The sequence below is a fragment of the Vipera berus genome (genome assembly GCF_964194415.1).
Source record: "Vipera berus genome assembly, chromosome: 2".
NCBI classification, from domain to species: domain Eukaryota; kingdom Metazoa; phylum Chordata; class Lepidosauria; order Squamata; family Viperidae; genus Vipera; species Vipera berus.
In genome coordinates, this window is record NC_138203.1 from 109820602 (window position 1) to 109837080 (window position 16479).

General features: G+C 42.7%; 2 protein-coding genes across 17 annotated transcripts in view; one reads left to right on the forward strand and one right to left on the reverse strand.

Moving 5' to 3' along the window:
• The window catches only part of CHD1L (chromodomain helicase DNA binding protein 1 like), a 74661-nt gene extending 68946 nt beyond the window's left edge, over positions 1-5715 (reverse strand). For 3 of the 4 annotated variants that reach the window (XR_014025196.1, XR_014025197.1, XR_014025198.1), the window contains exons 1-6: positions 5566-5715; positions 3701-3813; positions 3491-3594; positions 2745-2859; positions 998-1029; positions 494-575 (exon numbers count right to left, since the gene is read on the reverse strand). Coding sequence is in view for 1 of the 4 variants with exons in the window: in XM_081318248.1 (XP_081174374.1) it covers positions 494-575; positions 998-1029; positions 2745-2859; positions 3491-3594; positions 3701-3813; positions 5566-5662 (543 nt within the window). In the remaining 3 variants the exon portion in view is untranslated. The remainder of the gene's footprint in view (positions 1-493; positions 576-997; positions 1030-2744; positions 2860-3490; positions 3595-3700; positions 3814-5565) is intronic. The other variant, XM_081318248.1, reaches the window with a different exon arrangement.
• Positions 5716-6912: 1197 nt separating this feature from the next.
• The window catches only part of LOC308662530 (uncharacterized protein), a 60639-nt gene continuing 51072 nt past the window's right edge, over positions 6913-16479 (forward strand). For all 13 annotated transcript variants that reach the window (XM_081318445.1, XM_081318446.1, XM_081318436.1 and 10 more), the window contains exons 1-2: positions 6913-7167; positions 9643-9699. In XM_081318445.1, coding sequence (XP_081174571.1) covers positions 7003-7167; positions 9643-9699 — 222 coding nt within the window. In that variant the 5' untranslated portion in view covers positions 6913-7002. The remainder of the gene's footprint in view (positions 7168-9642; positions 9700-16479) is intronic.

Sequence of the window (16479 nt, forward strand, 5' to 3'; positions counted from 1 at the left end):
AAAATAAAATTTCTGTCTGTGTATAGTTTAGACACTGCTGAAGGGAAGAATTCGATTAATTGTATGTAACTATCCGACCCACACATGTAAGTTGGTAGATATAAGGTAGTAGTGGGAAGGGATGTGGGGACATGATTTGGAATCTTGCAATATTATTTTGCAATTAGTATCAAATGTAGAGGTTAGGATCCATTCCCTTTTTAGTAAAGTTGGAAAACTTGTGTCTTCTGAGAAAATTGTGTTTTTATTCCAGACATAAGCTGAATATTTTAAAGTTAATGTTAATGTTGCTTCTTTTCTTATTGATTTTTCTTATTAATTTATCTTAAACTCAAATTGGATGTCTCCTCACATTAAACTAGAAATATGCTGTTATTCAGTTGAGCCCTTAAAGATAACCAAGAAACTGAAATCCCCCCAAATGACCAAGAAGGCAATTACAAAATATTCATCCTCTAACATATGAACAAAACAAAATGTAATATTCTTTTACCTCAGATAATGTTTTATGAAGCAATGATTCCTGATTCTTCAGTCTCTGAGCTTCATCCACAACAAGACAAGTCCAGTTAAAACTGAACATAAAGAAAGACCAGAAATATAATGCATTCAGATCTATTGTTTGCTCAATTTATTCACATAGAGGGAGTGAGATTAATTAAGATTTAAGATATTAAAGTTTTATTTAGAAGCTCAGAAACTTTGAGAAATACTATATAAGGTTTCCTTCTCCTTGGTCATATTTGAATAATTGTCTTTATTTTATATATTATATTAATGTGTACCAACTAATGCAAAAAATTACCACCTGTCTTCCCTTCTCCCCAGTAACTGATTCAAATAGATAAAGCACAAAAAGGATACAATTTTTGTAAGAGTAGATAAAGCACAAAAAGAATACAATCTTCGTAAGCCTTCATTTTGAAACAATTATTCATTTATAACTGGCCCTAAATAGCTTTTGTGTTGAAAACATATTTGTACTCAGTGTCCTCACCATTTTAGAAAAGCTGCATCTTTGAGGCACATCTGTAACCAAAAGAAAAGGTTTGTTTATACTGTAAGTTTACATGTTTGTTTTAAAGAAATGATGGTTGCATATGAAACTCAACTGTGCTTTATTCATATAAGCAATTGAATAATTAAAAAAAAAAAGAAAGAAAGAAAGAAAGAAAGAAAGAAAGAAAGAAAGAAAGAAAGAAAGAAAGAAAGAAAGAAAGAAAGAAAGAAAGCCAATGCATGGGCTCCATCAACAGAGGGATAGCATTATTATCATGAGTAGTGATAGTATCACTCTATAATACTAGTGAGGCCATGTGTGGAATGCTGCATCCGATTGGGGTGACATGGCAGCTGTCTTCCAGTACTTGAGGGGCTACAGAGAACAGAGGGTTGACTTATTCTTCAAACACATGAGGACAGGACAAAAGGCAATGAGTAGAAGCTTGTTAAAGAGAGATTCAATCTGGAACTAAGGAAGAATTTCTTGAGAACAATTAATCAATGGAACGGTTCTGTGTGCTCCATTGCTGGAGATCCTGAGGAAGAGGTTGGACAGCCATTTGGGATGCAATAAAGTCTCTTCTGCCTTGGGCAGGGGGTTGGACTAGAAGACCTCCAAGGTCCCTTCTAGCCCTGTAATTCTATGGTCAAGAGACATGAATGACAATGTTCCTAAATACGTTGTATGCAGTCCTTTTCCATTCACCTCCTCCTATAGTCAGGAGTTTGTTCCATTTGGTGTCACTTTCAAAGCATCAGAATTCTAGCTTCATATTTCATTTCCACCAGAAATTATGGTTTATTAGTAAATTAGTAAAATAAATACAAATTGCTGCTCAAAGAATTTCAATCATTATTGTCTGTGTTCTTTCACAACTGTGCGAATCTAGCCATTTTGGTCTGGATTTATGTTTCACCAGTATTAAAAAAAACCTGCTTAGTATAATGTATGAACCACAGCTGGATAGATTAGAGACCAGATAGTTATTTTAAAGTTTAGTTTAAGCATAGTCAACTGAAAGATTCTCAAATTGTTTTTTCCCCAGGAAAAGTTTAAGTTGAGCAAACCAAATTTAATAACTATAGGTATTCTATAATCTGATTTCAACAAGCTCATAATCTGCTTTTTTGAATATCTGGATTTTTTCACATCCATCTATTTGTGTTATATGGAAAAAGGATATACAGAGCTTTTCCTTCCCCATCAATCTACTAGTACATCTGGCCTTAATTAGATGAATGTAAAAATAAAACAATTTATCTGACCTTAATGATTACAGGAAAAAGACTCTACAGAATAATTTCAATTGAGGACAAGTTTAATTTTCAGAGAAATTATTGCAGAAATAATTTATATCTATGAAAGCAGAATTCTCATAAGGAAGACAGAATGGGTCAATCATTTGCTCCCTTCCTCTTATAAGATTTTCATATTTTGCAACATATTTCCTCCAATAGTTGTCCTTTTGCATTTTAATTTAAACTTGCATAATTAAAATCTAAGGTAATACTTAATTATATAGAAGCATACTCAGAGAAAACGTTCCAGTACTAAAACTTCCAACAGGTCAAAGAAACCTATCTATTCACAGACCTCTAGATACAGATTCAATCAATCAATTTTTTAATACGGTCATAGACCAGCAAAATACAGATCATGAATATTATGGTGGACATGGAGACTGGTCAAATTAAAACAGTCAAATTATTGAAATATGTAGTCATAAATACTAATGATATACCTCATAAGTAGTCAGCAGAATGTGGAAACCATGATTTGCTTTCAAATCCTGCTGCAGTTCAGCTCTTTCTTCTTTGCCTCCTGAATATATCACAGTGGAAAGGCATGGAGAAAACCTTTTTTGAATGTTTAAAAGAGTTATTGATCAATATCTCTCTTCTAATCAGAATTATAAATGTACAAACTGCATTGGTTTACTTATTCCAATGCTTTCTATTCTGTGATGCCAGAGACAAAACCTGTCATTTTGTGTGCAAAGTACCTCTTATCATAACACAGAAAATTTCTGAAAATAATTATCTTTTAGAGACAGACCTAGGTAATGGAATGCTATGGCTAAATTTGTAGACAACTGCATTTAAAAGAAATGTGTTGTACCACATTCTGCATCATTTTTCTCAATCCAAATTTTACTATATTCCTCCTTATAAGCAAAACAAAAAAAATTAGAGAAAGTATAGGGAGCACTTTTCCAACTAACAAATGTTTAAAAGCTTAGCTCACTTCACCATAGACTCATGCACTTCATCTATACATCTGATGAAGTGAATTACAGCTCACAAAAGGTTTTAATAAAATGTAAGTTGGAAATATGCTACCAGATTCCTATTATCAACAGGCACAGTATATAATTTGTAACAATTCTGTGTTTAGGCACTGCCCAAACTGACTCTGGGAAGCTCACAAATTACATTTGAAACTTGCCAGAATGTGCTTCAAGAAATGTAAAACTTTTGAAATGTTTACCTTTTTAATTCATCCCTCCAGTTGTTTAACACACAGAGAGGGCAAAGTATCAAAAAAGGTCTCCTATGAAGCCTCCCACTCAAAAAAACAAGCAGAGAAATAGTCTGAAATAGAATTAAAAATATTTTGAATTTATGTATCACACATAATGATATTCATTTTTCTTTTGACAATTAGGAAGTCATACATTTCATACAGAAAGACAAATACCTGGCAAGTCTTCCCCAATCCCATTTCATCACCCAGAATACAGCCATGCCCAGTTTCATAGCAGCGTATCATCCAGTTTACACCTTCTATCTGATAGGGATGCAGATGAATGTCTAAAAAATAAAAAAGGAAAACTATTGCATAGGAACTCTTAACTTGTTTGAAATACAATTCATCTAATGAATTAGACATTAAACTTTGATTATGGTCATTTTCTTAGAACTTATGTCAACATAAGGCTTCGGCTCAACCTGGACAAGACTGAGTGGCTGTGCGTGCTGGCATCTCGGGAAACTCAGATCATTCCATCTCTTACTATGGGGGGTGAGTTATTACCCCCCGTAGATAGGGCTCGCAACTTGGGAGTCCTCCTAGATTCACAGCTTTCTTTAGAAGATCATATAGTAACTGTGACTAGGGGGGCCTTCGCCCAGGTTCGCCTGGTGCGCCGGTTGCGGCCCTATCTAGACCGGGATGCCTTGCGTACAGTCACTCATGTGCTTGTGACCTCTCGGTTAGACTACTGCAACGCTCTCTACATGGGGCTGCCCTTGAGGACCACTCGGAGGCTCCAACTGGTGCAGAATGCAGCCGCGCAAGTTGTGTTGGGGGTCTCCCGATACTCCCATGTTACACCTCTGCTCCGCGAGCTGCATTGGCTTCCAGTTGCCTTCCAGGTGAGATTCAAGGTGCTGGTAATGACCTATAAAGCCCTACATGGCATGGGTCCAGAGTACCTAAGGGAGCACCTGCGGCCAGCGTCAACTTCCCTCCGCCCAGTGCGCTCCCACAGAGAGGGCCTCATCAGGGTGCCACCGGTCACAGAATGCCGACTGATGGCCCCCAGGGGGAGGGCGTTCTCTGTGGGCGCGCCTGACCTTTGGAACCGTTTACCGGTTGAGCTCCGGATGGCTCCTGACCTGCGCTCCTTCCGACGTGACCTAAAAACCTATTTATTTGAACAAGCCGGCCTGGTCTGATGGGTTTGGGGTTTTAATTACTGTTTTTAAGTAATTTATTTATTGTATTTGGGCACTATGGTTTAATCTGTTTTTAATTTTTGTATTCTGTGAGCTTAAATGGACTCCAGAAGATGGTAGAGGACAGGAAGGCCTGGAGGAATATTGTCCATAGGGTCGCGATGGGTCGGACACGACTTCGCAGCTAACAACAACAACAACAAAATTCTGTATTTGGTATTTATTGCCCTGTACACTGCCCTGAGTCCTTCGGGAGAAGGGCGGTATACAAATTAAATAAAATAAATTAAATAAATTAAATAAACATAACTATTTTCACTGATATGCTAGAAGGGGAGCAAAATGAGAGGAGCTACAATTTACTATTAAAAGGCAGAACAATCTAATTTATGGAATAACATACCTATTCAAGGGAACTTACTTTTTAAATTCCAAACATAGGAATGTCAGTCTGACAATATATTTGTCATTTTTAAGACAAGGTATTTTTAAGAAGATAATTACTTATACATCTTTCCTCTGAACAATCAATATATAAATTCTTGACTTGGAAAATTACAGAAGTATCTGAACCACTTAATATTGAATTAACAAGGTACTTATTCACTTTAGGTTATCTTCACATCACCTGTTTTTTTGAACAGGCGATGTACTTTGTACATTAATCCCATCAAGTGATGGGATGGCTGAAACTAGTTTTGAATATACAGTACTTAATTACCATTGCTTACTTTTTATACCTTTTGCATATAAATAAAAACATGCTCTTATTGAACTAATTCAATTCCCTGGCTGCCCCCAGTACCAACTAGCTTGTCAATATAGTTTAACTAAATTGATCTATGGATTCCATCTTTAGGAAAAACAGCTCTAAACGAAACTTACCTGTCAAACCCCATTGGCGTAATTGCTCCTCTTTAATACTTTCGCTTCCCTGTCTGGAACCGTATTTGTTAGAAACAGTTTGGAAAAAGCAAGACATCACACAGGCCTCAAAGCAGCAAACTCCGATCCCTCCTCCTTCAGCAATTTTCACTTTCCTAAACAGTTACCGGAAAGAAAGTAATGGGCAGGCTTATATGGATTGGCTGGTTAGAAAGAACGTCGCGCCGTAATTGGCTTTTGCGGAACCGGGGCGTGTTCTAGAAATAGCGTCATTCTGACGCTGCTCACACTGGCTTTAAATATTTTGTCTGCGGGGTTGTTTTTACGCTGCTTTGCATTTTCTTGTTGACTCTCTGCCTATGTATATACAGTATAATATTACTGAATAATACTAAATCTTAAAATTAACCCTATCTGAAACAATGTAATAGGATTAAGATTGTGGGTTGTTTTCCCAAGAGCAACGACGCGTCCTAGCAGATTCCCTACCCAAGGGTATTGAATCGATCCGCGCCCAAAGTTGTAGTAAGTTTTTAGTAAAAATAATCAGCTCCAACCACATTTTAGCCTGTTATGTCGAGTGAATTCAGACCATATGGATTTATCTTGTGACCTCCCCTCCTCACCCTAAATTCGAGCGAAATGTTTGGCATTTATCGGTCACCGATAAATGAACAAGTGAAACTGTAGGCGGGACTCACCTTGAAAAGAGCTTGAAAGGAGCAGTGTAACAGGACAGAATGAACGCCCCGTATTAAAAGTAAGAATCATTTGCTGGGTCCCTAACTACGCAAGACTAGCTTTTTTGCTCTGCAGTTTCGCCCCGCCGTTAAAGATTTTTGCCATTCAGGGACTTCTATATTAGCAACATCGGGACCAGAGCGGAATTGTGCGGGACTCGGTTGATATTACTTATCACTTACAATTTTGTCCCCTCAGGGAATGTGCCTGCAGCAAACAATTGCCCAGCAAATCAAACTGTTCTGCTCTCACTAAACCATAAAAAAAATCAGATATGACATTATGAGAATCCAATCATACACATTCTGTTGTATGTTGACGAACCAGGAAGAATCGAAAAAAACGTGTACATCTTTTAAAATCTCTCAGGGTCTCTGTTAACCAAAATCATTTCTTTATAGCTTCAAAGTGGTGTCGGTGGAGATCTCCCCCAGTGGCGCAAACATGCGATTAACCGAAATCGAGGCGTTCAGCAGGCGGCTATTCAGGCATGTTGTGCGATGGAATTACGTAAAAATACCAAGCCTAGGCATCAAATTCCGATTCCCTAACAAACGGCAAAAAAAAGCTGCTTTCATGAAGCTCCGCCTCCAACCCAGTAAAAAGCTGCGAGAGACGGAGGGAAGCATTTCGTACTCTCTCTTCCTTCGGCTTTCTCCCGATTTCCTTTTCTAGGCCGCACCAGCCACCTGAGCCATGAAGGACGAAGGCTGGCAACTATCGACAGTGGCCTGGGGAGCTGCGCTTTTCGTTCTGCTTTATTTAGGTTTTGTGCGGCGTGTTACTGGTGCTGCTGGCACCGCTTTTTGCCGCCGACGGTCGGGCCGCTTTGAAAAACCTAGGAATCCCCCTGTGGACGTGGTGAGTGAGGTCTTAAAGACAATTGCACGTTTGAGGAGCGATATTCGCACCACCCATGCTATTTCTGGTAGGATGGATTATCTGCAGGAGGCAGTGAGAGACAGAGGGGCTGAGCCGTATAGTGGTTGAAAGTCGGACACGACTGAATGGCTGACGACGACGACAACTGAGTACACTTACCCAGGCTGGTACTTTTCGCTGTAGACATTATAGGAGAGTTGTGGCAGAAAATCAGAAGGAGTGTAGTTAACTTCCAATTAATCCATTTTATGAAAACATGCAAACTTTTCTGAGTATATCATGAATCTCAGGAAAGCTTATACCTTTTTATAAAATTGTCTTTAGGACAAAAAGAGCAGATATAAATGGGCATCATGTCTGGAGGTCATTTTGAACATGCGCAAAAAAGCATGTGAGGGCCCCTTTGCTGTCCCAGGAACTCTTCAACAAAAGAGCCCTTGAATGCTTTCCTTGGGCAGTAAAGATGACAAGCAAGTACTGGAGTATATAAAACCAAACTGGAAGGCAAAATTCACAAAATTCTGCATTACTTATATGAGCCTTGCAGACAAACTAACTGGAAAAGGCAATTATATTTGGAAGGGTCAGGCCCAGTGGTGGGATTCAGCCAGTTTGCACCAGTTCAGCAGAACTGATAGCTAATTTTTTGTTGCCCACACCCAGAATGGACTTTCGGAATCGGCATCCACACAGAAGCAGTTGTTCACATATTTGAATCCCACCACTGGTCAGCCCTCCCAAAACATGATGGGTATATATATACCACGGGTCGGCAACCCGCGGCTCTTTGAGCCGTCTCCTGCGGCTCCCAGCCGCCCGGTGCGCGCGCACCTCTTTGAACGGGCAGTGGTGCACGCGCACCTCTCCAAATGGAGAGTGGCACCGCCCGTTTGGAGAGGTGCGTGCGCACCTCCCCGAATGGGCGGAGGTGCACGCGCACCTCCCCAAACCTTTGGAGAGGTGCGCGCGTACCTCCGCGCGAACAGGCAGAGATGCCGCTCTTTGAGGAAGCTGTAGCGGCCCGTCTCCGAAGCTGCCGAAAGCGGCAGCTTCGGAGACGGGCCGCTACAGCTTCCTCAAAGAGCGGCACCTCTGCCCGTTCGCGTGGAGGTACGCGCGCACCTCTCCAAAGGTTTGGGGAGGTGCGTGCGCACCTCAGAATGGGCAGGGGCGCTGCTCTTTGAGGAAGCTGCCGCGGCCCGTCTGCAAAGCTGCCGAAAGCGGTAGCTTTGCAGACGGGCCGTCGCCGTCGGGCAACCGGGAACCGGTTCCATCTCACTTTTTTAAAAAAATGGCAACCGCGTGAGTCCGCGCATGCGCAAAAAAACCGTTTTGCGCATGCGCAAAACTTGCTTTGCGCATGCACATGCATGGACACACGCACGCGGCTCCCACTTTTTTTAATTTGTGATGGAACCGGTTCCCAGTGGCTCTTTTCCTTTTTTAGGTTGCCGACCCCTGATATATACCATCAAAGCTGACATAGCATAACACAACTGAAAGTAGCTGTACAAAATTGGAAAATGTAGAGAGAGTGAGTCCTTGGACATGATTGAATGGATAGTATCACTAATAAACCATGTGGTGTACTTTATGCATGATAATGAGTGTTTGAGTCCTTTTCTATAAAAAGGATTTAAAAAAGCTACTAAATCTGTATAAATTAACTTGTCAGCTAATATTTAATACATAATCTATGTCTTCAAAAACACATTAAAATGACATTCTAAATCTGTTGGAAAGTAAAGATCTTGGTAAAAAGAAATTGTGGCTTCTAACAAAGGGGGTAAAGGGAGTAAGAATATATGTGAAAAGTTTACCCTAGATGCTAGAAAAAACAAGTGGGGGGGGAAGATTCATAATAGTAAGCATTCAGACTGAAGCTGAGAAAATAACAATTACCTCAAATTATGTTAACAAAATTCTATAAAAGATTTTTCAATTATTAAATTCATCAAAAGTAATTTATCCCTGGAGAAATGTATGATTTTTTTCTCCTACATGTAGATATATGTATTTCATCTAAAAAGATTTCCAGCAAATTCCCCTGTACTCTCCAAATTTCCTCTCAGACTGTATATCATCTTTTTTGAATATATGGAGATATCTTATATCTTACAGAGAGGGAATACACTATTTTATATAGAATAAGATATTAGGTTAAATACTTAGGAATTTATTTGACAATAAGGAATATATAAGGATTTATTTAAAAATATACACAGAGCTGAAAAAATGTGATTTCTAGCTTTTCAATGCCAAATTATTTTTAGCTCTGAATTAAGTTGTATTTAAGATTTATATTAGATTTAGATATCTTTGAAATTACAGTAATATGCTGTGGTAATTATTTTGGAGGGGCAGCTGTATTAATTTGATTTAAAAACAAAACAGTTTAACTAATGGATTTATGGGGACAATACTTCTGTAACCAGTATGTGTTTTTATTTCTAGTGGTCCCCCAGACTGTCTGGCTTTCCTCTACAGGTTTGTGTGCACCTGGCCAATACAGTGAGTATCCAGCCTTTCCTCCTCCTTTTTTACTTTTTCTTTTACTGCTTTGGGTGCCAAGGGAGATACAAAGTTCTGATTCTTGCACTTCTAGTGGCCTCAACCATTGTTATTTGATGCTGTTGTCGTGTATCTTTGATGTTGTCTCTTCATCTTCTTCTGAGTCTGCCTTGTGTTCTTTGGATTCTCTTTTTGTAAATGCCTTTTATAGTATAGAATCCCAAGACCAATATGGTTAAAAGTTGTGCTCTTCAAACTACAACTTCTATATCTATAGCATATCTCTTGATTTTCAGTGAGGATTGTCAAAGATAAGGCTAAGCAACTTGGTAGTTTCCAGATGATTTGGACATAAATTTCCAATTTGTCCTCTTGATCTTAAGTCTAAAAAGCAAAGTAATACCAGTTAGCAAAAAGGTAACAAGAACAACTTAATCTTATTTTCCAATCAAATTGTAGTGTATAATCAGTAAATTATTTGCAAAATATCTGTTTCAAAAACTTGCTGATTGGTTGAGCTGAGGGAAACAAATAGCTGCAGAATAAACAGGTTTTAGATTAGGCTTTTCAAGAGTGGACTAATGTATCAGTATCTGTGAAATAACCTGTCAGATGCCTATCTTCGCTTTCTTTGAAGCTTGCCAGCAACTGCCATAAAGAGTGGGGAGGGGCCATTTGGGAGGGGAAAAATGCTGGATTGTGAAAGAATGGTGTGAGAATTTGTGGAGTATGGACACTAACAGTAACCAGAGGTGCCAAACCAAGCCATCTGCCTACCCTCAAGGACACCAGCCCTGGGAGAGGAATTTACAGCTGCGCCTGAGGCACCAGGTTCCCAAAACATCCGACCAGGACTGGATTGAACTGCTCTGGCCAGGGAGAGGGCTTTGGACATTGGGGATCGCTTTCAATATACGTATGATTTTTGCACAGGTTTCCTCAGAGCTTGCCTTTTGCAAGCTGCACTCAGTATCTCTAGTAAAAGAACTTTTCCTCTATCATCCATGGAGTCAAGGGTCGTTCTTGCCTAGGGAGTAAACTGTGGCAAGTCTGATACAATGCCAGATAATCTTTGATTCCATCTCTATCATTAAAAATGAAGGCATTATTTGATGCAATTCTCTGACAGGCTATGGCAGAAATTTGCAGCCTTTCCTGTTGACCACCATTCTTTGTGATTAATCATAATGCTTCATAAAAAGCTTCATGCAGGTTAGATGAACAAATGCCAGAGAATTGACAACAACTTTCCAACCTCCAAAAGAGTCAAGCAGAGTCGAGAGTCGAGTTATGTATCCTGATTCTCCCTATTATTTAATGTTTATCATAATGACATTGTATACAATGAGGGAAAAATTATTTGATACCCTGCTGATTTTGTATGTTTGCCCACTAACAAAGAAATGATCAGTCTATAATTTTAATGGTAGGTTTATTTTAACAGTGAGAGACAGAATAACAACAAAAAAATCCAGAAAAACACATTTCAAAAAAGTTATAAATTGATTAGAATAGAGATGAGTAGAGTAGATGTTATGTATTAGGCTTTATTGGAACACCTAAAGCTTTGTATAAGAGTCACCACCAGGAGGCGTTGAACTGTAACTGTTTTGGCGGGAAGCATTTTCGGCGGGAAACAGGTTCAATCCGATTGGTTGGTTGAGTACCTGGCCAGGTACTGGCCAGGTATATAAAGAGTGCAGGTAGCCCCTATTCCCCAGTACAGTCACTTCCACCAAATGAGCTGTTATGTTGTACTACAGAACAGTGGCGACGAGGGTGGGATCCTGCTTCGCATTAAAGAGCTGAATTCACGAGGAGACGGCTTCGTGTGCTGGAGGAAAGAGGCATCTTTCCCCCCCCCTTCTACGGCCGGCTAGTTTCCACGCTAGCGGCCTCACATACTCAGAACCTACCGTCTGAGTCAGCGGAGCAGGATCCGAGAACAAGAGGAAGATGCCAAAGGTCGGCCAGCCCAGAGAATTCGACATCTGCTATCCCGAACGATGGCCATCACACCTGGGGCAAGTTGAGAACTATCTCCGGGTGAACGAAATCACCGAGCACGGCCTAAAAGCAGCGACCTTGCTTTGCATAAGCGGGCCTGCCACATTCAACTTGACCAAAAGCCTATTCGCACCGACGCCAATCGAAACCGTCTCATACAGAGACCTCACGCAAAAGCTGAACGGGCATTTCAAGCCCCGTATGTCCGAGCTGGCCTGGCGGTTCCGGTTTGACCAGAGGGTACAACAGCCGGGCGAATCTGCGTTGGAATTCACTGCGGCCTTGCAACAGGCCGCCCACCTCTGCAAGTTCTCCAACCTGGACAAGGGACTACGGGACAGGCTTGTGTGCAGCCTAAGAGACAAGCGTCTGCAACAGAGGCTTTTCGCAAGGCCCGATATAACTCTCTAAGATGCTCAAGGTGAGATCTTGTCTGACGAGGCAGCCGGAGGCACGGTGCAAGTGGTACAGACTCTCCTGCCCAGCAGCCCAGAGGAAGCAATGCACAACGAAGGCGCTACGTATGGCGAGCACACAGATGAGGAAGAACCCGACATTGACCAGATCCAGCGAAAAATGGAACAACGGGTTTGACGACGCGAGCACAGGGAGAGCCAGCATAAGGCAGCTTTTTTCCCCGAAATGCGGAGGCTGCGGAGGCAACCACGCACAGGTGAATTGCAAGTTCCGGTCAGCCACGTGTCGGGCCTGCGGAAAAGTGGGCCACATTGCAGCGGTCAGCCATAGCCGTTTCTGAGAGGGCCTACCCAAGCGACAGTCAGAGAACTCGTGGAAAGGTACCGGGGCCCGGAGCTTGAGAAGCATGGGGTTTTTCGAAAGGCGGAGGGCCATCTGCCGAACCGGGGCCCGCCAGCTGCTTAAACCCAAACTAAAATTGGAAGTCCATTTACAAGGCATTCCTTGTAAAATGGAGCTAGACTCCGGCTCTGCAGTCTCGATTATTTCCGATGAGACGTTTAAATTTGTTTGCGGCCGGAGCAAGCAGTGGGTTAAATTGAGGCCCTCCAGTATCATGTTCACCGATTTCCAAAATGCCCCAGTAAAAGTTAAGGGGGAGGCCACCCTTTCCGTGCGGTTTAAGAGGTTTCAGGGGCACTTGGATTTTATTGTAGTCGAAGGCCGTAGGACCAGTTTAGTCAGGTTGGACTGGTTTGAGGCATTGGGCATTGTAATATCTGGCATCCACAGAGTGCAGGGAAACAACATCGAATCTGTCTGCAAAGAGTTTGCAGACGTATTCGATAGTAAGCTGGGAAGGTACACAGGGACCCCCATCTCATTTAAATTAAACCCCAGTGTCTTACCCATTAGAATCAAACCCAGGAGAGTCCCCTTTGCACTCAAGCACAAAATTGAAAAAGAGCTAGACAAACTAGTAGAACGGGGTCCTGCAGCCAGTAGACAGGGGAGAGTGGGAGACCCGATAGTCACCCCCCCTCAAAGCTAACGGGGAGATCCGTATCTGTGCCGATTATAAATGCACCCTAAATAAGGCCCTAAACCAGCACGCTTACCTGGTCCCCACGGTCAGCCACGTTCTCGCTTCCCTCCAAGGAGGCGCCATCTTTGCTAAACTAGACCTCGCGCAGGCGTACCAGCAGCTGCCAGTTACCATGGAGACTGCAGCAGCACAAACAATTGTAACTCATAAGGGAGCCTTCAGAGTTAACCGCCTGCAGTTTGGCGTAAGTGTAGCACCAGGAATTTTTCAGGAGGTAATGGAGCAAACACTTAAGGGCATCCAAGGCGTGTGCCCTTATTTTGACGATGTCCTCATTGCAGGAGAAACAGAGGAAGTGTTAGCAGACAGACTTAGGACAGTTTTAAAGAGGCTTCGCTCTGCAGGTCTCAAACTAAAAAGAGACAAATGCAGCATAGGGGTCACATCCACAGAATTTTTGGGGTTCAGGATCGATGCCAGTGGGATTCACCCCGCAGAATCCAAAGTAAAGGCAATTAAGATGGCCCCAACTCCCAAAAACAAGGCTGAACTGCAAGCCTTTCTGGGATTATTAAACTTTTACTACTCCTTCCTACCCCACAAAGCAGCCATAGCTGAACCCCTGCATAGGCTCCTTGATAAAAAAGTTGCATGGAAATGGACCAATGTCCATGACAAAAGCTTCTAGGACCTAAAGGCTCTTCTGTCCAACAAGTCCACAGTCACCCATTTCATAGAAACAAAGCCCATCTGCGTTGCTTGCGATGCTTCACCATATGTAGTGGGATCAGTGCTAAGCCATCTGGAGGAAAATGGCAAACAGGTCCCCATTGCATATTACTCGAGAACCTTGTCAGGGGCAGAGAGGAACTATGCTCAAATAGACAAGGAAGCCCTGGCAATAGTGGCTGGGGTCAAAAAAATCCATGACTACCTGTATGGTAGGGAATTCACAGTGTTCACGGACCATAAGCCTCTATTAGGCTTATTCATCACTGACAAACAAACCCCCCAAATACTGTCCCCAAGGATGCTCAGATGGTCCATATTCTTATCGGCTTATAATTTCAAATTGGTTCATAAGCCCGGGAAAGAGATGGGTCATGCGGATGGCCTAAGTAAGCTACCCCTAGCAAATAGAACCAGATCCGGCGCCAGCTGCACAGATACTGGCAATCCAAGAGTTACCAGAATGCCCTATCCATGCAAAGGACATTGCAGCAGAGACAGCCTCAGACAAAATCCTGAGCAGAGTCCAGTCGTGGGTATTGACAGGGTGGCAGGATAAAAGTCCAGGCCCGGAATTCCAAGCATATTTTGTAAGGAGGCATGAATTGTCCACACATAAAGGATGCCTGTTGTGGGTTAGTAGGGTTATTATACCATCAACGCTGAGAGAGAGAGTTCTGCAGTCTCTACATGAAGGGCACCCTGGCATAGTTCGCATGAAGGCTTTAGCAAGGAGCTACCTTTGGTGGCCAGGGTTAGATAAGGCAGTGGAAGAGCAGGTACAGGGATGCTACACTTGTCAAAGGTCCAGACCTGAGGTGCCCCAAGCGCCTGTCCACAAATGGGAGGCGACACATACACCCTGGTCCAGGGTCCATATAGACTATGCTGGTCCATTCCAAGGACAGCTTTTCCTAATAGTAGTAGATAGCCACTCAAAAAGGCTGGAGGTAGTGCCAGTCCCAAATATTACCACAGCCAGAACAATCCAAGTGCTCAGGAGACTTTTTGCCACATGGTCTGCCTGACATTGTGGTATCAGATAATGGGGCTCAATTTACCGCTGCTGAATTTCAGGCCTTCATGAGAGCAAACTTGATTAGACACGCCATATTCGCGCCCTTCCACCCGTCGACTAATGGACAAGCAGAAAGGATGGTGAGAACAACCAAAGACGCACTCAGGCACATCATCATTGGTGATTGGCACCACAGGTTGGCGGAATTCCTATTATCACAACACACCATACCATGCACAGCCACGGGGAAGAGTCCTGCAGAGCTCTGTTGGGGCAGACGCCTCATCACCAAACTAGACAGGCTTCACCCTGACAGAGTGGCTTCTGAGTCCGCGCAACCCCAAACCCCAAGAGAACTACACCCGGGTGACTTGGTTTGGGCCAGGAACTACGGTCCAGGACACTTGTGGATTTTGGGGGTGGTGGTAAAACTGGGCCCTTATCTTACGTAGTAGGGGTGGAGGGGGGTCGTCAGGTCAGACGGCACATAGACCAAGTAAGGAAAAGAGTTCCAAAATGGTCAACAAGCGACCACGGGGAAAATTTACCCCTCATTGAGTTTCCAAGCTGGCACACAAGCTAGCTCACATTCCCCCTACCAGCACCACCAACAAACAACGGTGTCCGAGGCCGAGGAGGACCAGGAGAACCCCAATCAACCTGGACAGCAACCCTCCCAGGACCGCAGGGCTAACCCTGCCACAGGGTCTGACTATGGGGTGGGTCCACCAGAAACGGTCAGCCAGAGCTTACCTGTTGACTCTCCAGTTCAGGAGAACTTGGACGTCCAGGATATGCCGAGTAAGGCGCCCGCCCACAAGGGGGGCCTAAATCGTTCATCTCGGCCCCATAGGCCACCCGCGTACCTCACTGACTAAGTGCGCAAATAAGGGAAGCTGGGTGGCTAGGTCCATTGGGAAGATGGTTGTCATGAATGTAAGTTCATTGCATATGTATATTGTTTTATCCTTAAGGGGGAAGGGGTGTTATGTATTAGGCTTTATTGGAACACCTAAAGTTTTGTATAAGAGTCACCACCAGGAGGCGTTGAAGTGTAACTGTTTTGGTGGGAAGCATTTTCGGCAGGAAACAGAGGTTCAATCCGATTGGTTGGTTGAGTACCTGGTCAGGTACTAGCCAGGTATATAAAGAGTGCAGGTAGCCCCTATTCCCCAGTACAGTCACTTACACCAAATAAAGAGCTGTTATGTTGTACTCATTGTCTCGGCGTCCTTCCTGCTCTCCGGAACCCACTACACCACAGTAGATATGGAAGGGACCCTGGAAGTCTTCTAGTCCAGCCACCTGACAGATAATTGTCTAGTCTCTTCTTAAAAATCTCCAGTGATGGAATTCCCACAATTTCTGGAGGCAAGCTGTTCCACTGGTTGATTGTCCTCACTGTCAGGAAGTTTTTCCTTAATTTCAGGTTGCTTCTCTTTTTGATCAGTTTCCAACCATTGTTTCTCCTCCTTCCCTCTGGTGCTCTGGTGAACAACGTGATCCCCTTGTCTTGTACGCTGTCTACTTAATCAAATGCCTTACTGAAATCTAAGTATACAAC